Source organism: Mustela nigripes, chromosome 7 (genome assembly GCF_022355385.1).
Source record: "Mustela nigripes isolate SB6536 chromosome 7, MUSNIG.SB6536, whole genome shotgun sequence".
NCBI lineage: Eukaryota > Metazoa > Chordata > Mammalia > Carnivora > Mustelidae > Mustela > Mustela nigripes.
Window position 1 is genome coordinate 52,247,422 of NC_081563.1, and position 24,483 is coordinate 52,271,904.

General features: G+C 48.9%; 1 protein-coding gene across 21 annotated transcripts in view; it reads right to left on the minus strand.

The window, feature by feature from the left end:
* Positions 1–24,483, minus strand: part of DYSF (dysferlin) — a 203,042-nt gene that overhangs the window by 173,859 nt on the left and 4,700 nt on the right. For 9 of the 21 annotated variants that reach the window (XM_059405860.1, XM_059405868.1, XM_059405877.1 and 6 more), the window contains 2 exons: positions 9,064–9,119; positions 8,000–8,091 (listed from right to left, as the gene is read on the minus strand). In XM_059405860.1, the coding sequence (XP_059261843.1) occupies positions 8,000–8,091; positions 9,064–9,119 (148 nt within the window). Of the gene's footprint in view, positions 1–7,999; positions 8,092–9,063; positions 9,120–21,510; positions 21,836–24,483 lie in introns of those variants that run through there. The other 12 variants (XM_059405871.1, XM_059405867.1, XM_059405865.1 and 9 more) reach the window with 2 other exon arrangements.

The following is a 24,483-nucleotide window of genomic DNA, read 5'->3' on the forward strand; positions in this document are numbered from 1 at the left end:
AAGTATCTGCTCAGGTCATGATCCCGGGGTCCTGGGATGGAGCCACTTGTCAGTAAGGAACTCTGCTTCTCCTGCAGCCTCTCCCCCTGCTCGTGTTCTCTCTCTCTCTCGGATAAAGAAATTAAACCTTTAATTAATTTAAGGGGACTGATCAATCCACACTAACCTCGGAAAGGGTCCCTAATAGTATAGTATAGACCAATATGTACAGCATGATTCCATTTTTGTTTAAGGACACGCATACACATTTTGTAAGCAGATGCTTGCACAGGCTGAGGAAAAGCCGACAGAGAGATGTGCCAAATTGCCAACAACTGGGATCAAACTGTCCCACACTGGAGGGAAGGGAAGCAGCAGAGGGGGAAAGGGTGGGAAAACTTGCACTTCCTCCTTTACGAACTTTTTAAGAAAGGAGGTTACTTTTGCTTATTAAAAAAACACTTCTAATTTGTATATTCTTGTGGGGTTTTACTTTAGTTTTTTAAAAATAATTTAATTTAAATATTTTAAAATAAATGTGTGCGGCCCGTTGGTGCACACGATGGTATGGTCCTGTGTCCACAGGGGCATGTGGTGTTACGCTCACGGTTGGTATGGTTTGTGTACGTGTAGCTCTATGGATCCAACAGTCCCTAACTAAACACCTTCAGTGTGCCAAGCACCGAGTAGGCATCTGACACCCACACATTATCTCACGCAAGCATCATGACTGCGCAGTGGAGGAACTGTCGTGGCCGTTATCCTGATGGGGAAACAGGTTCAGAGAAATTCAGGTCACCATGTCAGGATGAGGCTCGATACTGAGAGCGGGGTCCCTGAGAGCAACCTTTAACCCTCATTCCCGTGCCACCACGGCTGCCCTGCTTGGCTCTGTGGAACAGCTGGGGAACTGAGGCCACCTGCTCCTGCCGGGTTGGAATCCCTGGACTACACCAACACAGCCCCTGTGCAGCCGAGGGACACCACGCAGCCAGGCTGCTCCCCCAGGCCCCTCAGCCCGGGGCCTGTGCCCTCTTGCTCGGGGCTCCCCTTGTTAAGGACGAAGACTCTGGCTCAGCTCCTGAGAAACCCCCACATTCCCCAATACGCTAAGCCTGTTGTCCCAGGAGGCACCAGGACACCCCCACCCCTATCCTGAGGGCACCAAGGTCTACTCCTGGCTCAGAGGCAGGCCTACAAGGGACCATCACAGAAGTCAGGAAGACCACCATTCCCCAGATATGTCCTCAAAGTCTGTCAGGTGTCTGCCTGTTACCACTCACATTCCCCTGTTGGTCTAAACAGAGTCTGGCATCAACAGCATGGTCCCCCAGACTCCTATGAAGGGCAAAACATTAAGCCATAAGCTGCCACCAGCACTTCAGGATGAATTAGTCCCTTTTCAAACCATCACTGGCTGAGAGCGGGCTTTGCTGGGAAAAGGCTGAGTCAGTGGGAGCAGAAGCAGGTAGGAGAGCAGCACAGAAAGATCTGGAAAGAGGATGTGCCCAAAGGAATTGCCCTTTACAGAGCAGCCTTTCCCACAGCAGCTCCCTGAGAGGTGCCTGTGCAACTGATGGCACGCCCCCCAAGGAGGAATAAACAAAGGCTCAGGGAGCTTCGCTGAGACCAGGCCCCAGCACCCCACCTCCTGAAGTCCACACTCATTCCACCAGGCTAGGGTGTCAAGCCCTGTGTGAGGAAGGAGGAGGAGGCGCCTCGTGGCTCAGTGGGATGGGCGTTCAGCTCAGGTCATGATCTCAGGGCAGTGGGATCGAGCCCCCCAACCGTCTGCTTAAGAGTCCCTCTCTCCCTCCCCCTCTGCCGCTCCCCCTACTAGCATGTGTGCTCTCTCTCTTTCTTTGAAATAAATAAGGAAATAAAACTTTAAAAAAAGAAAAAAGAGGAAGAAGGAGAAGGAGAGGCTTTCAGAGAGGTTCCCAAACTGCTTCCTGGGCCCCCCACCAGCTGTAGGCACCATGACAGATGACCCACATCATGGGAAAGCGAGGGCAGATGAGGCTCTGTGGGGGAGTTAGAGACCCCTTCATGCTGCACCTCACAGAGTCACCAGGCCACCAAGAGGTTCCAACTATTCCAAAGAAATCGCTACTACGAACATGAGCTTCTGTGAACAGGCTTTTTTAAGGCAATATGACTCCTCACCAAACTCCTGGTGTAAAGTTTGGGGTCCTTCCATCCTGCTTCTTTAAAGGGAGATGGGGGGACACCTAGTTGGCTCAGTCAATCAAGCATCTGCCTTCAACTCAGGTCAAGATCCCCGGGTCCCGGGATTAAGTCCCACATCGGGCTCCTTGCTCAGCGGGGAGCCTCCTTCTCCCTCTGTCCACCGTTCCCCCAGCTTATGCACGCTCTCTCCCTCTCTCCTTCTGTCTCTGACAAATAAAATCTTTTAAAAATAAATAAATAATAAAATAAAGGGAGACAGGGTGCACAGTCACCCTGAGAAAGATCAAATACAGAATCCACTATTAAGTTTACATATCAGATAAAAAAGGAATAATTTTTTTTATTATATGTATGTCCCATGCAATATTTGAGATAAACTTGACTGGGTGTTCTAGATGTTTCTTTCTTGAACCTGGCCACCCTACCCCAAACCCAGTTAGGTCTGGAGCCAGTGATGAACATTTTGACCCTGGCGTTTTTTGGACAGGCAGATGTTTTGACCCAATGGAGACTTTTGCTTACATGAGTATGTTTATCAAATATTTAAATAAAAAATACACCTACTTTAATTGGTTCTCATGGAAAAACCATTCTCCAGAGCAAATTAAATTAACCACACTTAATTTGTTGACATATTTTCTATACAGTGCAATTAACTATTTCTTTTTTCTTCAGTCTTCATTTGACTAAAATTAGTGTCACTGGTACCAACTATTCTCTGTTTAAATTTTCCAACCAGATTTGGCTCAAAGATTTTTTTCTTCATGTTTTTGGTTCCTATCAACTCTAGCAAATATAGGTTCTTTTGATTTTGAGGGTTTTTTTTTTAAGATTTTATTTATTTATTTGACAGAGAGAAATCACAAGTAGATGGAGAGGCAGGCGGAGAGAGAGAGGAGGAAGCAGGCTCCCTACTGAGCAGAGAGCCAGATGCGGGACTCGATCCCAGGACCCTGAGATCATGACCTGAGCTAAAGGCAGTGGCTCAACCCACTGAGCCACCCAGCCACCCATATTTTGAGTTTTCTTTTATGGAATTATTTCTATTAAGTCCAATTCTCCCCAGGTCAGTGATTACAGTTACCAACAGGACTCCTCCTTCCCTTCTTCACTCCCCTCACAATTCTACCATGTGAGATTTTAGCCACAATTATTTCATGCTGGACATTTCCACCAGGAATCACACATGGGCACTATCACAAGAGTGACAGTTTATAGTTATTTCCTAGCTAATCCATGAAAACATTGAGAGCACATCTTTACAGAAGTGTCAGCAATTCCCCAAAACATGGCCAGCTCTTCGTTTCAGCTCAGGTCATGACCTCAGGATCCTGGAAGGGAGCCCTTCATCAGGGTCTCCCCTTCCTTCTGCCCCTCCCTTCACTCATGCTCACTCTCTCTCTTTAACATTAATAAATAAATAAAATCTTAAGGGGGGGGGCGGAATAGCTCCCACGTCATTCTAATATGGAGCCAGGATTGGAACACTGTTGTAAAATCTAGAGCTATGCTGTTCAACACAGAAGCCACTAGGCTCATTAGCTATTTAAATTTAAATGGATTAAAATTAAATAAAATTTAAGATTCCGTTCCTCAGTTGTACCAGCCAGCGCAGAACATTGCCATCCTCTCAGGTGGCACAGGTCTGGACTAAGATGAGTGGCTTTCACCCTGGGCTACCCGGTAGAAATCCCTAATAACCGGGAGCTTGTCACAACGCCCACCAGCCACTGGGGTAAGTAAAAGCTGTAGGTGTTGTTATCGTGTGGCCTGGATGAGGAACATCTCGGTGCAATGTCCCAGGGGTCGGAACAGCTGGTAAGGGATCAGCACCAGCACCCGGGCATCCACCCTCTGAGAAGCCCACAGTGAACGGGAAATTGTTCAGTGTGGCCTGAGATAGGAGACCAGGACCTCCAGCAGGGCTTTCCAGAGTGTCTCCTATCCATAGGCCTAGAGTTTCCTTTCTGTGCATTTCAAACCTGGTTTTATCAACACAGAGTTGGTCCGGCCCTGCCGTGGGCTCTGGGGGGTCCCTCAGGCTCAGGGTGGGTGGGTGCTGAGCAGTCAGGGGGCATTTCCCAGCCCCTGTTCCCCTCCTCTGGCATGGAGGCTCCCCAGGACCCCCTCCGGGCCAGCAGACCCGTCTGGTATAATGAGGCCACCCCAAACTGCCAACAGTCAACAGGGAAAACACAGCAGTGTCAAATGTCACAGAGGCCTTGGGGACAGAGATGAGAGTGGGGATGGAGAAGAGCTGGAGGGGAGAAAGAAAGGAGAGAGGAGGAAGGAGAAGCAAAGTTCCAGACTTGTGAGACAGAGGTGCTAAGGCAGGGGCTGTGAAGAAAGAGGGCACTCTGCGGGACCTCCAAAAACAGACGGAGGGGGAGTGAGAAGGTTAGGCAGAGGGAGGAGAGGCGAGACAAAGGGAAACCAAGAATTAAAGGCGGTGGAGACTCTGGTCCACCTCATTTAGAAGAAGTCCAAGGAGGACCCTTTGTGAGCTCACAGCACACAGGCTCAGGACACCCAGAAATGACAGAGGGCTGCCTGATGACCCTGTAGGTCCTGACTGAAATCCTGAGATTAGACGACAAGAGTCACTCTCATGCCTATCATTTCCTTCTTGGCTTCCTGACTGGACAGTGACAATGTGAAAGCAGAGAGTAGGTGTTCTCTCTCTCTCTCTCTCTCTTTTTTTTTTAAGATTTATTTATTTATTGGGGTCGGGGGGAGGCAGAGGGAGAGGGAGAGAGTCTTAAGCAGATGCCATGCTGAGCGTGGGGCTTGATCTCCCGACCCTGAGCTCATGACCTGAGCAGAAACCAAGAGTCGGACGCTCAACCGACTGAGCCATCCAGGGTGCCCCCAGAGAGCAAGTGTCTTATTTAAATTTCTCATTAAACCGAAACCACTGAAGTTTTTCCCCTTTCTCTTTCAAAAGGTAAAATGTTGCATGGTTTCTCTCTTCACTTCCTGGTATATTACTTAATCTCGAATTATTTTCTCACCATCATGTGTAGGATGAAAGTTCCATGAAGTCTGAACGCAGGGGCCCACAGCCCAGCCTTGCATACCCTGCCTCCCTGACCCTTGCTCCAGCAGCTTCCCCCTCCGGCCCCTACAGCCAAGCAAAGTGCTCTGGAGACTGCAAACCCTGCGGGCAGCCATAATGAAGCCACAACTCCATTATTTCCACACAGGCCAGTGCGGTTTGGGCAACCTTGGAAATTCTTTAGCTATTTATGAATATAAGTTTAAATTTAAATTTAGTTTAATTCAAATTTGATTTTTAATTGCTATAAATGCAAAAAAATTAAAGATTTTATTTAGTCATCTGACAGAGAGAGAAAGAAAGAGCACAAGCAGGGGGAGCACCAGGTAGAGGGAGAGGGAGAAGCAGGCCCCCAACAGAGCAGGGAGCCCAATGCGGGGACTCAATCCCAGGACCCTGGGATCACGACCTGAGCTGAAGGCAGACACTTAACTGACTGAGCCACCCAGGCGTCCCATTAGAAATGCAAAATAAAGAAATGTTTGGAAAACTCAGAACCTACATGCAAGTAGTTATAAGAAAGAAGTTCTAGTAAATTGGAAGTTTCGAGAATTAGTAACTCCGTGCATTGAAGTTTGAGGAACTGATTCCCAGCGCCGACCCTGCAGTGAACTGGTGTTCAGGGACCTGGCTTTCCCCCCAGGAGCTAGGGGACACCCACAGGGGCCAACGAGAAGACCCCAAGGTGCAGTACATCCTGACCCCCATGTGTGGCTCTGGCCTAGTGTCACCCCAAGGATCAGCCTGGCTCTTGAACTGATCAAAAATATCTTTATAGCCCCTGCTCTCAGGTCTCCTTCATAATTTTGGAAATCTCTGCACAGGGCCTGCAAAACGCTGAATAGCATCATGAAAATGAAATCCACATGCCTTGCAGCAACCGGACTGTCCCACTTTTGCCTCCTTAAGCCCTCTCAAGTCCAGCATCATAAGCAGATGGAACTCTCTAGAAGGGTCCTGCACCCCCCGCCCGCCAGCCTTCCAGGAGCCTCTGAGAAGCACAGGGGCTCAGTGATTTTGAGCACACTTCAGACCTGCCTTCAAGAATAGCTTTGCCATCACCAGCCTCTGAGAAAAGCCCCCCAACTCTCAGAGCCACGGTGTCCCCCATAATGATGACAACCACAACAGCAGTACCAGCTGATTAAAAAGATCTTGTATTATAAAGACCCAGCACAGGGTCAGACACTTGGCTAAGCTCTTGCCAAACATCAGCTTCTATGGTTTTGCTATTATTATCCTCGGCCCAGAGAACCCCTCCCAATCTGGCCCCATGGGTCCCTCCTCACTGGGCTGCCTGTGTGAGTCCCACCTGTAAGGCCTTAGCCTGACTGCCCACCACACCCAAATGCTGGAATGCCCTCCTGTCCTCACCCTCCAAAGCCTTAGAGTCAGTCTGTGTGCCCCTCCTCCAGGAAGCCTCCGGGACTGTCCAGTGCCCATCGTCCCTCCCCCCCTCACCGGCAGCTCCACCATTCATGCTTATTAGAAGCTGCCTTTTTCCCACAAAATGTCTGTGTGGGATAGATTAGTGTGAAGGGATTCCAGCCCCTGCCCCCTGTGCAGGTGGGACGGAGGTCCCAATGAATATGCCCCCACCCTCCCCGCATGTACCCTGCCCTGCACCCATGACCAGCATAGTCACAGAGAGACCATGGCAGCTGGATTTTTCTTCCAAGCTTTTTAAGCTTTCAAACTTCCCAGGTGTTTTGCAGGCTGAGACCCTCACTGGCCTTTCCTAGGCCCCTGACTCCTCCCTTTTCCCTCTCTCTCCTCTCCCACCCCACAGTAACACAGCCAGGCCTTCCAGGCCTCAGACACTGGCTGACCCAGTTCCCAGACAAAGGCACCCTGTGAGCAGATCACGAAACTGCAAGCCCGTGCCTCAGGAAAGGGCACCAAGAGCAGAGACCCACCCGCGGTGGCACCTAACACAGCCCTATCCTGCCATGCCCAGCGGGAAGGCTGAACTCTGCCCTCACATTCAAGGCCACGGGGCCTCACAGGCTGTTCTCCCAGACCACCGGACCCCACAACAAGCAGCACCATCGATCTGCAAGCCTGATTGCTCCTGCCCACCCCCAACCCCCCAACTACCACCAGCACATACAAGGCCCTCAGCTCAAAGACAAGAGAAAGGACCCATCGCCTGCCTGTAAAAAGCCCACTTTTCCTCCTCCACAGCTTTGCTCCTCTACCGCACATGTCTAGAAACTCTCCGCACGACATACATGAAACAAGGGAAAGGCCTGCCCCAGGGACGTGCGGAGTCACTGCAACCTTTTATCACCGTCCCACTTCTAAACCACAATCTCACCTCAAGTCCCTCCTCTTCCATGAAGCCTTCCTCAAGAGCTCCCTGCTAGCCGCAGCTTCATTTTGTCAGCCCGCTGCTGGAGTGCGCCGCTGCCCACACCAGCCTGGGCAGGGCCGAGAGAGGGGGCCGCACCCAGGCTCCCCTGGGCTGGAGCAGGACACAGGGAGCCTTTTCTTCCCTCCTCCCTGGGGCACAGGCTGTCCTTACGAACCCGTGCACACCTGATTCAAGCCCATCTCCCTCCCCTGCAGCCTCAGATTTACCCGTAGCTGAGTTCCTGCCTCCAGGCAGGCCCCTCCCCAACATCTCCCTCAAGGCCAGGCCCACAGGAGGCACATCTTCAATAAACGCCCAGTTGAAACACCAGCTCTCCAGGGCCAGACTCCAGATTCTGGAGACTATGTCCACATGAACCTCCCTGTACCTTCAGGCCACAGAGTCCCCCTTGCCCACCTCACCTGTTCCTCCCCATTGTCTCATGGTCTTTGACCACCACATGAAGCTCGGAACTCTGGTCCAAGGGAATGCCCTTGAGGTCCCACTCAAAGCCCTGGAATGAAAAGAGAAAACACCTCTTAACTGGTGGCCCCTTAGGAAAAGAAACTGTGTCTGGTCCACCTTGGTCTCCCCAGGGCACTGAACAGCCATCCACAAACAGGGTTGGTGGGTGGATGGATGAATGAGTGAATGAATGAATGAATGAGGGAATGAGTGAATGAATGAATACATGAATACATGAATATATGAATAGCAGGGTTCCAGAGCCTCAGAAGAGACAGTGAAATCCAAAGGCAGCAGAAGAGAAAAGGAGGTCGGTCTCCCATGACCCCCTTCCCCCAGCTCAATTCCACCAAGCACCGGGAAGCCAGGCCAGGAGCACAGCTGGGGGAAATACGTAGTGATCCCACAGGGTCGTCAGGGACTGAAATTGATGTGCTCATGCGGAAGCCAGGTCTATGGTGGGCAGCACAAATTAGTGTCACACTAGGGATGCCTATCCTGAGGCCCTGGCACTCTCCTCAGAGCAAATGTACCCCAGTGCATCCCAACCCTATCCACACAAGGCACTCAGCTCCCACAGGACCCCCAGGGGGTCATATGCAGGGCACCAGCTGAGGACCTGGTTAATCAGGGAGGACTGACAGGAGGAGGTCGGCTTTGGGCAGGAAGAACAGCCTGTGTAAGGGAGTCAGGTCAGGACACAGAGCCCCCAAAACGACCTGGCTAGTAGTTCTACCTGGCTGATGAGAGCGGGGAGGAAGAGGAACAGAAGACCTCTCTCTTCTCCCCATGCCACACCCACAACAGAAGAGAGGCTTCTACTCACCGGGCAGGCCAGGCCACAAACCCTCCTCCCAGGTTCCTAGCACCAGGCGGACTCAGTTGACATACTAGACCAGCAGCCCGTCCCTTCCTTGACAATTCCCCTGAAGAAGCCACCTCCAGCCCTAACCCCCAACGTGGTCACTGCAGAGACAGTGGCAGCAGAGAAGAAAGGAGGGAGAATGGAAACCTTGCCTACCTCATTCCACACGGGGTTCACGCTGTTCTTGATGACTTTGGTTCTCTTCTTCACTCCTGCAAGAGACACAAAAGGAGAGTGGAGAGATATTGGCCCCCTGATTCCCCGGCCCGGAGTTAGGGTCAGCTTCTGAGAGCCCCGCTGCCTGCCGCTTGCAGCCAAAGGAGACCTCGCCAAAGCAAGGGATTCTTGAGAATCCCACTGGGCAACAAGGAGGGGCTGATGCCAGCTGCGTGACTTCTGTCTCTCAGCTCTGGGACTGAGAAACAGCAGCCTCACCACAAGAATGTTTTTAAAGGAAAATACCCAGTCTGTCTTTTCTTAATGACTTTGTTACCGTTAAGATAACATGTTATTATGCAACGTAACAATAACACATTCTATTGTTAGGAAGTTAGGACTTTCTAAATAAAGTTGTTTAACTTAATTTTTGTTTAACCTGTAAAGGTTGAAGGATCTTCATGGAAAATGTTTTTCTTTTTAAAAACATCTAGCTGTACCTATCGTATAATTCCACTTCTATGAAACTGCCAGAAGAGGCAAATCCAGAGACAGGAAACAGATTGGTAGTTTCCAGCAGCTGGGGGGAGATAGGAATGGAGAGCGAACACTTCATGGAGATTTCTTTTTGGGGTGATGAAACGTTCTGGAGTTAGAATTATGATGTCGCACATCCCGGTGAATATACTAAAAACCATCAAAATTGCACACTTTTAAATGGTTAAAATAAGGAATTTTAGAGGATGGAAATTTTACATCAATTAAAAAGAGTCCCCCCTACCCTTGCCTTGAAGGGGTCTGTCTGAAGAACACTGCCCCAAGGCTCGCAGTGGCTGGGCCAATGGAAGGCAGAATGGTTTGGGGTAGACAAGAAGGACTGACACAGTCATAGCTGAGAGGCAACCCACCGTGCCCCAGACTGCAGCCAGCCAGAGAGACTCCTCTGGAACCCTGGGCATGGAGGAGTGGATGGAAGGCACAGAAAAGCCTAACCATGTCCAACCCTTCTGCTAAGCATCAGAACAGAAATGACTCAGTGGTCAAAAGATTGTTAAAAGTGGCGAGTCAGACACAGAACTTATATTTGGCTTGGAGCGTAAAGACCCCCTGATTCCACCTCACCTGTCCAAGAGTCTCCAGTAAGAAGCCTCTGGTCTCATGTGGACCACTCAACTTTTATAGGGTCTGGACCCTGAGAGCCCCACAAGGCCTTCGAAAAGTGGGGCAGGGTGAACTCCCAACCCCCTCTCATGGCTGGCTGCAGATCACTGATGTAGCAAAAGAGTGTGGGCTTTAGAATGATACAGACCATCACAGAACACTTACTTCCCATGAAGCCTCAGGGTGAAGGTTCTCAAAATTTGTGATCACAGGACATAACTTAAAATTTACGAAGGACCCCGAAGAGCTTTTATTTAGATGGCTTGTATCTAATGACCTTTACCATATTAGAAATAACAACTGAGGCATTTAAAAATATTTATGTAGGGGCGCCGGGCTGACTCAGTGGGTAGAGCCTATGACTCTTGATCTCAGGGTCATGAGTTCAAGCCTCACATTGGGTGTGGAGCCTACTTAAAATAAATAAATGCTTCTTAAAGTTAAAAATATTTGTTTAAAATTAATCTGAAATTAACAATGATGAGCCCCATCCATGTTAACAGAAGTGACATATTTTTCTGAAAAGTAACTATAATTTTAAAAGCGAAGGAAAAAGAAAAGTGCCACTGTTTATATTTTGCAAATCTCTTTCATGGCTGGCTGGATTGTCATAACTACTTCTACATTCCATCTGTCGAGATGTCTCGTTCCGGGTGACATCTAGGAAGAAAAACCCAAAGAGATACATAGCTGGAAAAGGAGGCACATTTTAGTAAATTTGCAGGCAACTGTGGATATCCTTCTTTAATACTACACCAAAAACTCCATAAGTTGTATTTCCTGAAAGCAGGTGGATGTACATTTTGTACTCTGATACATTAAAGTCCATGGTTCTGTCTTGTACTTTGAATGAATATCTTACCCATGTACAATTCTGTAATATCTTGCCTTGGTTACTAGAAAAGTTTCTGCAAATTGAGTTATGCAAAGCTTCCAAAGGTTGACACATTTGATTGCATAATATGAAAAAATCACATTCATTAGTACTACCTTCACTCTCATCAGCAAAGTCATTAAATATGGAGATGCTGAAAAAGACAATTTTCTGCAATTCTAATTCTGGTTTGAAAGCTCAAATTTTATGCTTGACAACAAATAATAAATGGCTGCTTGATGTGGCACACTCACTCTTCCTTTTCCAAGAAAATATCAGTCAAATGCCCAAGTCTGAATAGGTGCTGTTTGTCAGTCATTCTTTCAAGTAAAAACAATATTCCATGAAAAAAAAAAAAAAACCCACCCTGGCTGGTTCAGCTTGCAACTCAAGCAACCATACATGTGCTTCTTCCTGCAATCATCTTCATTTTTCAGTGTGAAGCAGACGTGCTCTATGTAAGCTTCTGTCTCAACATTCAAACTGTCACAAACACATGTACTTGAGGATCAAGGTTAATAAAATAAATCATTGTGCTGCTGTATCAAGAACATTCCTCAACTAAACTGGCTTTTTTTTTAAAAAAAGACTGCAAATACATGAGGATTAAGAATACAATGTCAAGTATAACTTGGCACCAAGTCCATCACTAGATTAAGATACCAGCAGTTTCATCTTCCGTCACTGCTGTACCATCACTATAAATGTTGACACAATAAAAAAGGCACATAACACCTTCAGGTTATTCTGAAAATAGTTGTAACCTTGCAGACCTGCTCAGAGAGTCTTGGGGTTCCCCCAGGGGCCCCTCTAACACACTTGAAAGAACTCTTGGGAAATTCATTGTATATCTCAGCCTGTGGTTCCTCATCTAAAAGGTCCTCATGATACCTCTCCTTGGGATTTTGTGAAAATTAAACAAGATAGTCAGACTCATTTGATGTGAGTTCATTTCACTTCCCCTCCCCTGCACCATGCAGATGAATCTAGTGAACTCCTACTGATTCTTCAATACCCCTTTCAGTTGTCTACATTTTGATAAGCCTCACCTCACTCTCCCAGACAGAGATGGTGGAATATAGGGAAATTATATGCTTCTGTGTCTTTCTACCCAACTGGACTATGATCTTCAGAAGGCAGACACCATGCCTTACTCATGTCAGTAATCCTAGGATATAGTAAGATGCCCTGTAATGGAATGCCCAGTGAATGGGCCTTTTCTTTCCCAAGTTGGCTACAAGTTCACATAATCACCAGGGGATAGAACCACTCTTCTCAAGGAATGCCATCACATGACAATAATAGTAGGGGAATGTATAAGTGGACAGAAGGGATGAGAGAAGTCATAACAAGAAGAAGGTGTTCTGGGAGTGGCAAGAGTCATCTTCTTAGAGTTGGACCAGGCCTGCCCTGGCTGAATCATTCTTTTGGACCATGTTGGTGAGTCTCCAGCAGTAGGGACAGACGCAGTGTTGGAGTTGTTCAAATAAAAACCCCTGCTGTGTGACCTTAGGTAGGGCTTATTACCTCTCTGGGCCTTAGCTCCCTTGATGGTAAATGGATAATAAGAAAAATGTTTACTTCATAGGGTTTTGAGGAGATATGAGATTCAGTCTCCCCTTTCCTGTCAACTTCCCATGACCTACAAGAGTAACATGGAAAATCCCATCTGCAGCTGCTCTTGGGGTGACCACTGGGAGGCATTCCTGGTGTCCTGGACAGTATGAAGTGGACAGAGTATGCCAAGCCCTGTGCAAAGTGTCTTTCAAGCATTTTCCACTTCCTGCCTTTCCCAAAGTTGAGGTGAACAAAGGCCTTCAGTGAGATTTCACTAAGTCTGGTTAGAAGGATCTGAGACCCTCTGAGTGACATTAAGGAAAGGGTCACTGAGGGGCATTACAACCGCAAAGAGGGGCAGGAAAGAAGTAAAACATGACCTGGCACATCATGTGACCCATAGCTGCCAAGGAAAAGGAAGGCATGCTGCTAATTAGGAAAGAGTTCATCAAAGAGCTCCTTCCTTGTCATGGGTTTAGACCTGTCCTGTCCTGGATCATTAATTTTGGCCTTGAGAGATGTGGCTTTATGTGTATAATTTAATAGACTCAGTAGTTAAAGAGCCCACAGGTCATGCTGGGTTTGGGGACAGAGGACCATGTCCTCTCCCCGGATGGTTCTGAAGAATTGGGGGCCAGCCAGCCTCCATGAGAATCATGCTGTAGCCCTCGGGGTGTTCCTCCAGACTGAGTGACTCAGGGAGGGAGAATGAACCTATCATGCAAGGACTCCTCAGTCCCCCATGGAAATTCTTCACTTGTTTCCACAGGCCAACCTACCCTGAATCTACCCCAGACCAGGGTCTCTCATTGCTTGGTAGTGGTGTTTTTCAAACTGCTCATGGGGACCCATCAGTAGGCCATGACATCAACTGAGTGAGATGACCAATATGTCTTTTAAATGACAGAATAAAGAAGAAAAGTATCAGAGTATATCTTTCACTGCAACATTACCGTTAGTTGAAACTTTGGGTTATATTATCATATAGACATTCATATGTGCACTATGTCTTGATATAAAATATGCTTCTTGTTGTGGATAACAACCCAAAAAGTCTGACAATCATGCCTTAAACGAAGGTCATCAGAGAAGAACCAAAGAACAAAGAAATCTCCATCTTGGCCCTTGAGCATTGAGAGCTAAGAGGTGTGACAAGAATGATGGAGCACACCATCCTGGTCCTGGTCCCCCACCTGGGCCAACTCTGATAAAGACTACAGCTGTGGGAAGGAGGCTGGCCGGGGGAGGAGGGTGGCTCAGAGACAGGGAAGAGCAAAGGTAAGACAACAGCCCATCACAGTATCTGGGGTGCCCTTTCTAAGCAGTCCGCCCACATCTCCTGACACCCCGGCATCAGACATAGTCATAGCCTCACGTGAGGAGCCATGTACCTCCCCTTCTGCTCATCACCTGGTGAGGCTCACCTGTCAGAGGCCAGAGTGCTTCTCTCTAGCAGTCTGGGCTCCAGGCTTCACACATACCTCCAGGCCCACCTTTCAGGGACAGGCTCCTTTCAGTGGTCCCAGCTGCTGGTTAGCCCCAGGGTGATGGACACCCACAGCACTTACGGTGTGGAAGGGAGCACCCCGAGCTCTGGCAGAGCCAACTGGCAATCCCCCAGTAGCCCCACATCCCCACAACACAATTATAAGGTCACAGGAAGCAGAGAGAATGCTTGTTTTCATGACCCTGATGACAATGGAATCTTTGCGGCTGGTGGGATCATAGAGAAGACAAACCGTAAAGAAGGGGTTTTCAGGGAAGGGTGCACTCAGTCTGTAAAGTCAGTGGGATTTATCCCTGTCCAAGAAGGGCTCAAAGAAAAGCTGAGGGGCACTGATTCATTTCCCAACACACCTCAAAGACCCCAAGGCCCACATGTCCATCAACAGATGAATGGACAAACAAAACATGGGATATACAAACAATGAGCCATGACTCAGCTTGAAAAAGGAAGGAAATTCTGACACGTGCTAGAACATAAAAGAACCTTGAAAATATTATGCTAGACGAAGTAAGGCAGACACAAAAGGGCAGAATTATATGACACCCCTTACGTGAGGTACCTAAAATAGTCAGTCAAATTCATAGACACAGAAAGTAGAATCGAGGTTTCCAGGTGCTGAGGGAGGAGGAATGAGCGGGTTCTGTGTAAGAGGCATGGAGTTTCAGTTGGGATGATGCAAAAGTTCTGGAAATGAATAGTGGTGATGCTTACACAACAATGTGGCTGTGTTAATGCCACTGAACTGTACATCTGAAAATGGTTTAAATGGTAAATGTTATATATATTTATCAGAGCAAAAAAAATTTTAAGCACGAAAAAGTGAAGCATCGCAACACTAAGACTCCGTTGCTCTCCCTAATACACGGCAACATTGAAACCCATGTAGGGGAGTGGCGGAAACGAGGGTGTATAGATATTTACTGATACCTGTCATGTGCCTGCACTATGTTGGGAACAGCACTAATTAAAGTGGTTGCAGTAAACCAGAGCCATACTGTTGTCATGGCCAAATGAAGAAAGTTGTCCCTGCTTCCTGGAGCTGAAAATGTAGGGAAGATGGCCTCCAAAGATGATGACCCCCATGAGCCAGTGTCCCAGCATTCACATCCTCGTATGGTACCCCTCCACTGATCTGAGCTGGCCCCACGGTTCAGAGTGGGCCCCACAGTTTTTGCTCTCACGTCTTTGGGAGCCCTGAGTGGCCGTGTAAGAAGGCTAGCTACTCTACGGGAGGGATCACGCTGGAGGCCTTGTGGAGAGGGAAGGTCTGAGGCGACATGGAGAAAAAGATAAGTCCAGGAGTCCCAGCACCCCAGCTGGAGGGTAGTGGGCGTAAAGACAGTGACAAGTCACAAGCTCTCATAAAAGTTCAGGAGGGTCTCAGAGAGATACTGGTACACCCATGCACACAACAGTATGACTCCTAGTAGTTAAAATGTGTAAGCAAACCAAACATCCACTGATAGACAAATGGACCAGCAAAATGTGGGATACATATACAATAGAATATAACTCAGCCTTAAAAGGGAAGGGAATTCTGACCAGGCCACATCATGGATGAACCTCAAGGACATTATACTAAGTGAAAGCGGCCAGTTACCAGCGACATGGGAAGTTACTATTTAACAGGTAGAGTTTTCAGATGGGGACAATGAAAGAGTTAAGGGGATGGATGGTGGTGATGGTTATATGATACTATGAATGAACTTAATACCAGTGAAATGTACACTTAAAGATGAATAAGGTGGCAAATTTTGTGTTATGTGTATTTTACCACATTTTTGTTAAAAGTCCAGGTGTGACATGGTGAGGACACAGGTTACGGGTCTGGGGCCCGTGACCAGTGCCTGGGTGGGGAAGAGGGAAAGGAGAAGAGAGCAGAAGATATCTCAGGTTCTGACATGGATGCAAGTGTGGCTGGTGGGGCCATTCATTTGGAGACAGACCAGAAAGAAGGATAGGAGCTGGGGTGTTCCAGACTCCCAGAGAGAGAGAAACACGCTGTTTCTGCCCATGAGTCAGGAGACAAGATCTACTGAAAGAAGCTGCTCGGCACCTGAAGATCCTGCAGGCTGCCTTGATTACTCCACAGACACAAATGAGGACTTGCTCTGTTTGGGCCATTCTGTTGTGACTTCATTAGAATATCCATGGGACAAAAAACAGGATAAAAGTTCAAAGCATAAACACAAAACCAAAAGGCAATGGCAAGTGAAAGGAGAAAAGTGCCTTGCTCTTCTCACCCTCAATTTCTCACCCTAATATCCATCTTTCTAAATCGTAACTGAAACTACCCTTTCCAGGAAACAGCTAGCCAGGAAGAGGTGGTGGTGGTTGGATAAAGCAGATGTGATGGAATACACTCTGAGAGGGGTGTATTCCACCCCTTTTGAACTCAAAAGGCTAATTAGAAGTGCAGAAGAAATCTGAAATACCTACGACAAAATATTAACATCCTTAATATATAAAGAGCACTTTGCAACTAAGAAAAAAACAAACTCCCCCCCTACAAAAAAAATGGGCGAATTAAAAAGCAATTCAGTAAGAAATAAATGCAAGTAGGTAATGACATTGAAATATCACAAATACTACTTGAACCTAAGATATAGTTAAAGAAGACTAGGAAAGCATGATAATGTTTTGTGTTAGTAAGATTATAGGAAAATACACCTTCATACTCAGCTAATGAGAAGGTAAAGTTGGTACAGATTCTCAGGAAAACAATTTGGGAAATGCAGCAAATCCTTACACACACCTTTAACCTGTGACATGTCAATGCCACTTCCAATATTTACTCAAAGAAAATCATTAAATATGCAGACAAAGATTTCATCACCAGGGTATTTCTTACAGTGATAGTATCACTTGAGCACTGGCTATAAATATAAAAAATTTGATATAACCGGAGTACACATCCACAGGGGATTCGTTCACTGAATTAGGGTGCAGCCCTATAATAAAATACTATGCAGACATTTTAAAAGGTGCGTCAAAGAATATTTACTGACATAGAGAGATACCCCTGGTTTATTATTGTTGAGTGAACATAAAAATATTTGAACAATGAATCTTGGGACACTGAAAAAATAAATTAAATTTTAAAAAAAGAAAATGTAAATATTCAAACATTTAAAAAAAGAAATATGGGATGGGTTATCTCTACAGAGGAAGGCAAGGAGTCTGGGTCTTCTGGGGGTGGTGGTGGCTGGCCAGGTTATATTCCTTGTCCTGGGTAATATACATGGTTACCCCCTCTGCATTTACTCATTACAGCTGGGTGTCTCAACCTTGCCACGATGAACATTTGAGGCTGGATAATTCTTTGTTGTGGGTGTTGTGGAGCAGCCCTATATGCTATGGGATGTTTAGCAGCCTCTCTGGCTCCTACCTTTAGCAGACCTCCACCCCCACCTCACCCAGTGGCAACACCCCAAAATGTCTGAGAGTCAGTGCAGTAAAGCACACATTTATAGCGTGTGTACTTTACTTGGATGTTAAATTTCACAACTAAAATTGCTTTTTTGAAAAAGAGGAAAAAAGAATCTTGGGGGAAATACATCAAACTGCTAAGTTAATTCGAAGTACCAGGATTTAGGGCCATTCTTTACTATTTGTGTCACACCTTTCCGTCGTTGGTCCTTTTTCATATTGAGTCGATAACTGTCTTCACAAAAAGAAAGTAGAATGCTATTTTCAATGCTTTAAAGTCACTTTCAATGTTTAAAAAGCCAGATTCGGTGGGTCCGGAGCCCTGCAGCCCACCTTCCCTCTACAGGGGAGTCACATATGTCCTTCAGGAGTGTTTCCATTTTCAGAGGTTTCTAGAAGATCCCCCAGGCTCCTGCCTGGAGCCCAGAGACCTCTCCAGGAGTCAGAAGGGAGGGGAGGATGGAGAGATAAAAGAGACCCCAACAGGTTGAGGGAAGAGAAGGAGCAGTAATGAGTCCCGTTTCTTGCTGGTGAGCCTGGGTGAAGCAGGGTAGAAATTCACCAAGCCAGCTCACAGGAGATCACACCCTTAAGGAAATAAGATGTCTGAGCGTCCGCGGAAAGAGGATCTGATTTTGCTCTTGGATGTATTCCCAGCACCTTGACCGGCATCTGGCACATAGTAGGTGCTCAATAAATATTTGTTCAGTGAAATAAATGCATAAATGGAGGGACATAAATATTCACATTAGCTGGTGGAAAGTGGGCGGGGCAGAAGAGAGGTACAGTTGGTTAAATGCTATAGGAAATGAAGCTGCTCGTTCACGTAGATAATCAGGCAAAACTATCTGCCACAGCCCAGGTACTCAGGGGAGTTCTAATTCACTAATTATTTAATTAATACAAGAACAAAGGAATGACAAGTATTCATTAATAGCCTCCAGCCCGAACACTTGAGAGAGAGAAACCAGAAAGTGCCCTCAGAGTCCAGCCTCCCAGAGATCATAGTCTATTTTGGGAGGTGGGTCCTGAAATTACATCTCTGCCTGGAATGCCCTGGGAACAACTGCAGGGAAAGTGAGGCCGGCCGAGCCCATGCATCTCGGGCTTCAAGTGGAAGCCAAGCACACAGCCCAGGCTGGTTTCTCTGCAAGCAGGTCACAGCCCCCTCCAGGCCAGGAGGGCACCAGGCTCAAGCCTTCAAACCCCTGACTGCACATCTGAAACGTTGGAGAATTCTTAGAAACCCCTCCAACAACTCAAGATAGGAGGGGATAGAGGTTGGCCGTGGTCTTTTTTAAAGCCCTCCCCCATGATTCTGATGTGCAGCTGGATGAAGCACCCCAGAAGGAATGATCTATCAATTCTGGGTTTGATTCTAACGACCTCTCTCCCCAAGCATCAGCATGAACAGCCTCTGGGGTGGGAGAGGAGGAAAGAATGGTGTTAATTTCACATTTCACCAGCTCCAGCATCAGTTTCTCTCAAGGTGTGGTTCCCAAATGTTCTGCATTAAGTAGATGGTAAGTGTTGAGCCTCAGGTCACTTAGACCTCCTGGGTCAGAGGCCAGGAATCTCTCTTGCAACCATACTCCCCAGAGGATTCTCAGGCACGGGAAAGTTTGAGGACCATCGCCCCAGACTGCATGAGGCTCCAAGGCACCTCTGAGGGATGGCAGAGCTTGGGCCAGAAAGAACACAAACATTCCAGAGCACCCACATGTCTCTGGTACCCAGCATCCTGATGAAAAGAGGACAGGTTACCATCCCAAGGAGTCACGGCATCCTAAGTGTGAGCACAGACTGGCCACGGTGAGAGCTCCAGTAGATGGAACAAGGTGTTGTCTACACAGAGAGAGAAGTGACTAAGGAACGCCAGGGGAATCCTGGGGACCTTCTTGGAGACAGTGATATTGCACCACGGCCTTAAAAAACAATAGACTTTGAATAGTTGGGAGATGTTACAGTCTATTATGTTTCAGTTTTGCTATGAGCTTATCAATAAAATAAATAACAAAGGGTGGGGAACACAGACACTAGGTGGACAGCAGCTGCATGGGGTACCCAGGCCAGGGCAACAGCCAAGAGGGGCCTCAACAGAGTTGGTCACCTTCCTGACTCAAGGGCACTGCCCCCTCCAAGCATTCCCTGTCATGACCACTGACCTGGACACATATACTTGCCCAGGTTTCCATTTCCTTATCTGCAGAATGGAGAGATTGGGAGTTATCACAAGACTGTTCCAGAACCAGGGAAAGAGAGCTGTGAACAGATCCCAAAGCATCCAGGAGACCTAGGCTTCTGTAGGCCCCTGGTCCCAAGATCCTTACAGAACTTCTTTTCCCCCCCAAGGGTAGACCCACAATTTCTATAAGGGAATGGCTTAGGCACACAAGCTAGCGACCTTGTCATGAAGTTGCATTTCATAGTAGGCTCCCAGGAATGTCGCCAGTTAATGAAAATAGCAACATTTTCTAAAATGTCTTCACTCACCTTTTCAAAAGAGGGATAAAATGCAAATTGTCTCGGGGCACCTGGGTGGCTCAATGGGTTAAAGCCTCTGCCTTCAGCTCAGGTCATGATCCCAGGGTCCTGGAGTTGAGCCCCACATCAAGCCCTGCATCGGGCTCTCTGCTCAGTGGGGAGCCTGCTTCCTCCTCTCTCCCTCTGCCTGCCTTTCTGCCTACTTGTGATCTGTCTGTCAAATAAATAAATAAAAATCTTTAAAAAAATAATGTAAATTGTCTCATTAGAAAGAAAAAAAGCAAAGAGTGCTCACTTTGCCAAATCGTGTCTACCATCTATGGTCATTATTATTCTGGGGGACTTGGGGACCAGATGGAGGTTATGGGTCAGAGCTAAAGAGCCCCTTGGTGCCCTCACAGTTTTCAAATCACATGAAAACACCAGCCATTCTTCCCTCTACTTTTGACCATCTTTTGTGAGGCACATATATTTTAATTCCACAAAACCACAGGATAAGCTTCCTGGTAAGAGAGAAACTCCTCCTCTCTTTATGTACCTGTCTTTGCAGAACTGGAGTCCTGACTCACAGCCATTGCTCCTTCTCTTAATTTTTTTTTAATATTTATTTATTTATTTATTTGACACAGAGAGATCACAAGTAGGCAGAGAAGAAGGCGGCGGGGGTTGGGGGGGCAGGCTCCCTGCTGAACAGAGAGCCCAATGCAGCGCTGGATCCCAGGACCCTGAGATCATGACCTGAGCCAAAGGCAGAGGCTTAACCCACTGAGCCACCCAGGTGCCCCCCTTCTCTTAATTTTAACATACCCTTCCTCTTTCCTTTGCCCCTCCAGAGACACCTCCTCCCATGGGAATGTCTGCCTCAAAGAGGATGGATTAAAGGTGCACAGTGAGAATGGGAGTTTCAAGTCCTCCGTTGCTACAGAGAGAGACACCCTCTCTTGTCCAAGCACCCCTTGTAGGGGCATAGGCTCTTTGAGACATGGTGATTCAATACGGACAGTGTTCAGTAAAGATGGGCGAACAAATGAGTGAATGAATGAATGAATGAAATCAAGACAGTTTCAAAAACACACCATCTACACGCCCAGTTTCTAAGTGATCCTTATTCCTCTCTCTATTCTGCACCTATCTTTCTTCTCCGATCCCTAAGCCCACTGACTTGTCGGTAAGGGCTGGAACTTTATTACCTCTCCGTATAGGTCTTAGGAAAGTAAAAACTGTTGACTTACTACGGCCTTCCAGTGTTTCAGAATTTCAGAGCACTATGGTGTTTACTATGCTCGGTTTCATCCTCCCGGTCCTCCCTGCAGGGTTGAGATTGCTGTCCCTGTGCGGTCGGCTAGGGTTAGTGCCAGAGCAGTGGCCGCAGACCCAGCCGGACGCGCCCAGAGTCGGGTGGCGCGGGGCCGAACGAAGGCCACAGGGCTCTCACCTCGGAAAGTCAGGCTGGCTACCGGGTCACTGCGCCGGTCCTTCTTCACACTGGGGAGGTTGCTGGCCCTCACCAGCAGGCAGCACAGCATGGTTCGGCCGCCCGGGGCGCGCAGGGGCGCGCGGGCAGGACGCGAGCGGGAGCGGGAGCAGAGGGTTGGGGCACCACCGAGCGAGCGCCCGGCTCCGCGGCACCCGTGCCAGGAGGGAGCTGTCGCCTTCGCTGCGCTTCCGCGGAACAGTCCCCGCGCCTGGCCGCGGCCGCGGGGAGGACACCGGACACCCGCTGGGCGGACCCTCTCCCACCCCACCCCGGCCCCCGCCCCGACCCGCCCTGCAGCTGGTGGGCAGGGCGGGGCCGGGGTCAGAAGCGCGCGGGTGGGGGCGCCGGCCCCCCTCGGCGGCTTGTCGCCGCGGGCCAGAGACGAAAGCGCCGCTGACGCGGGGCGCACAGCTGCGCCAGGCCGTGGCGACTCGGAGCCCGCCGCCTCGCTCGTCCAAGCCCGGAGCGCACCCGTGCGGACCTCGCGGGCGGCCGCGGCTCTGCACCCGGCTGCGCCCAGCCCGGGCCCGCACTCCCGAGGCGCAGCTAAACCGGGGCGAAGGAGGAATGAGCGAAAGCGGGAGGAAGGGACATCCGGTCGCAGGAACGCGAGTGTCTGCTTCAAATTACTAGTTGGAGCGAGCGCTGGACGAGCGTGCGAAGCGACGGAGCGACATGCGGCACCCTGAGCCCGGGCCTGGCACCGCCCTCCCCATTACCACCCTCCTCGGGGCCTAGGCTGCCGTTCTCTTGGGCGAACCCACCTCTCAACTTCCCCCAAGCAGTCTGGGGTCGATCGTCTCCGCGGGCGGGGGTGTCTGTCCAAGGGAGACTGTGTTCCCTGGAGCACAGAGATCCACCGGCTGCCCCCTCGGTCCCCTGCCGCAGCCTGGACAGCACCCTCCAGGCCCCGTGCCTGTACAGAGCCCGCCTTGTCTCTGGATCAGGTCTCTGGATCAAACCGGGGCCTAGTACTCAATGGGAGTTCCTTCCACGGGGGAAGTATTGGGAGTGAAGATCACTTTAAGGCTGTTTATTATTAAAGTCTACTTGAGGCAAGATTTCACTTACTAGAAGCCTGAATCTTCCCTGCTGACACCTCTCACTTGAGTAGCATCGGTGCACCGACAACATCCAAATGCCTCCCCAGAGCCATTTCTTCTACTACCCTCTCCTGCCTGGGACCTCCAGTCCATTATCCATCCTAAAACAAATACCATCAGGCCTCGAAGGCCTCCCCTTGTTCTTGGGATAGAGCCCAGACCCCTTACCTCTACCCGCTGGGAAAGGCCACTCCACCCCTCACTCTGAGTCCCAGCTTCAGTGCTTTCTCAATTTGGGGAACACACAGAGCTCTCTTCCAACTTGGAGCTCTGCTGTCCCCTCTGCACACAAATGCCTGCCCCTCTCTCTTTCCAGGACCACCCCCATTCATCCTTAGGCCTCAGCTAAGGATGACAGATCGTTAAGCAACAGATCGCTTCCTTGGGGAAGCCAACTCTGACATCAAGGTCCAGATTGGGTCCCTCTGGCGAACAATGGGACAGCCACTTTTCCTTCTTGGCTCTCACTGCAACTGTAGGGAATCACTAGGTGTAACCACCTGTGTGAGGTCTAGCTGGATGGAGTCAGTGAGGGGAGAGATCAAGGCCGTTTCAGTCGGTTGGGTATTCCCTGTGCACAATAGGAGCCGGCCTGGGTTCACCACAGTGGACTGTGGACTTGGCTCCCCAGTGGTCCTTCAAGTCCCATGATGAGGTTAAGTCGATGGTTCTCCAGGAGGTCAGTACTGCCCCCTGGAGGAATTTTGGATGTGATTATTTAGGATATATATTTTTTTTATCATTGTCACAGTGATTCCAGGTCATGCTACTTCCCTGCCACCTCCTCCGGCCCTAATCTGTCAGAGGCAGCACAGGAAATCTGTAGGGAGCCTATCTAATATTTCCAGAGGAATATTCCAAGTGACTTGTACAAACATTTGGCTTGTGTCCAAGGAACAGAGGCTCCACACGTCTGTTCTGTAAACCAGAAAATCAGCAGCTGGTGGGCTGAGCCCGGGACACTTCCTGAGGCTTCTTTCCCATTCCCAACCTCCAGCTGCCCAGCCTGGTGGCCGTTCACTTCTCTCTGATGAGACAGCTGACATTCTAGTGCAGCTGAGGCCTAAAGGGGGCTTCCTCCCAAGGAGACTTGTATCAGGACCGCAGTTCTCATAACAGGGTCCTGGGACCTCAACTCGTCTCCCTCCTGTGTTCTCCCCTTCTTTCACGGAAATTTTGCATTGTCTTACCTGGACCCATAGCCAGCCAAACAGAAAGACTGCATTTCCCAGCCTCCCTCCCGCCTAGATAGGGCCATGATGAGACCAAGAGATGAGCAGGAGCGAACTGTCTGGGAAGGGGCACGCCTGTGCATGCAGCCGGATAGGTTGTCACGGTGAGCCGTCACCAACCATGTTGTCAAGGGGACCCCTGGAGATAGCAGAGCAACAAAACAGAAGGGCCCAGGGTCCCAGAAGCCTTGTGGGTCAGAACCATACCGTCCAGGACTCCCCACACATCAACCGTTAGGTGAGTGAGAGAGACTCTCGTGTTCGTGGCCCCAGTTAGTGGGAGCTCACCTGCAGCCAGGTCTGTGTCCCACCTGACGCTGCAGGTAAGGACAGCGCTTCCGCACCCCAGGCCACTCCGGGACCTCTGTGATGGTACCAGCTTAGGAGCCACGGTGGGGTCATCAGGGGGCGGGGGGACCTGTTTGGAAGCTGAGTTTGCATAGCTGTGTGCCCTGAAGCATATGACTTGACCTTTCAGAGACTGTTTCCACTACCGTGAAATCAAGAAAATGATACTTCACAGAGCTGCTGGGAGGATTAAACTGAACAGTGGCCCTTCTGGCACATTGGCCGGCATACAGTAGGTCTGCAAGAGG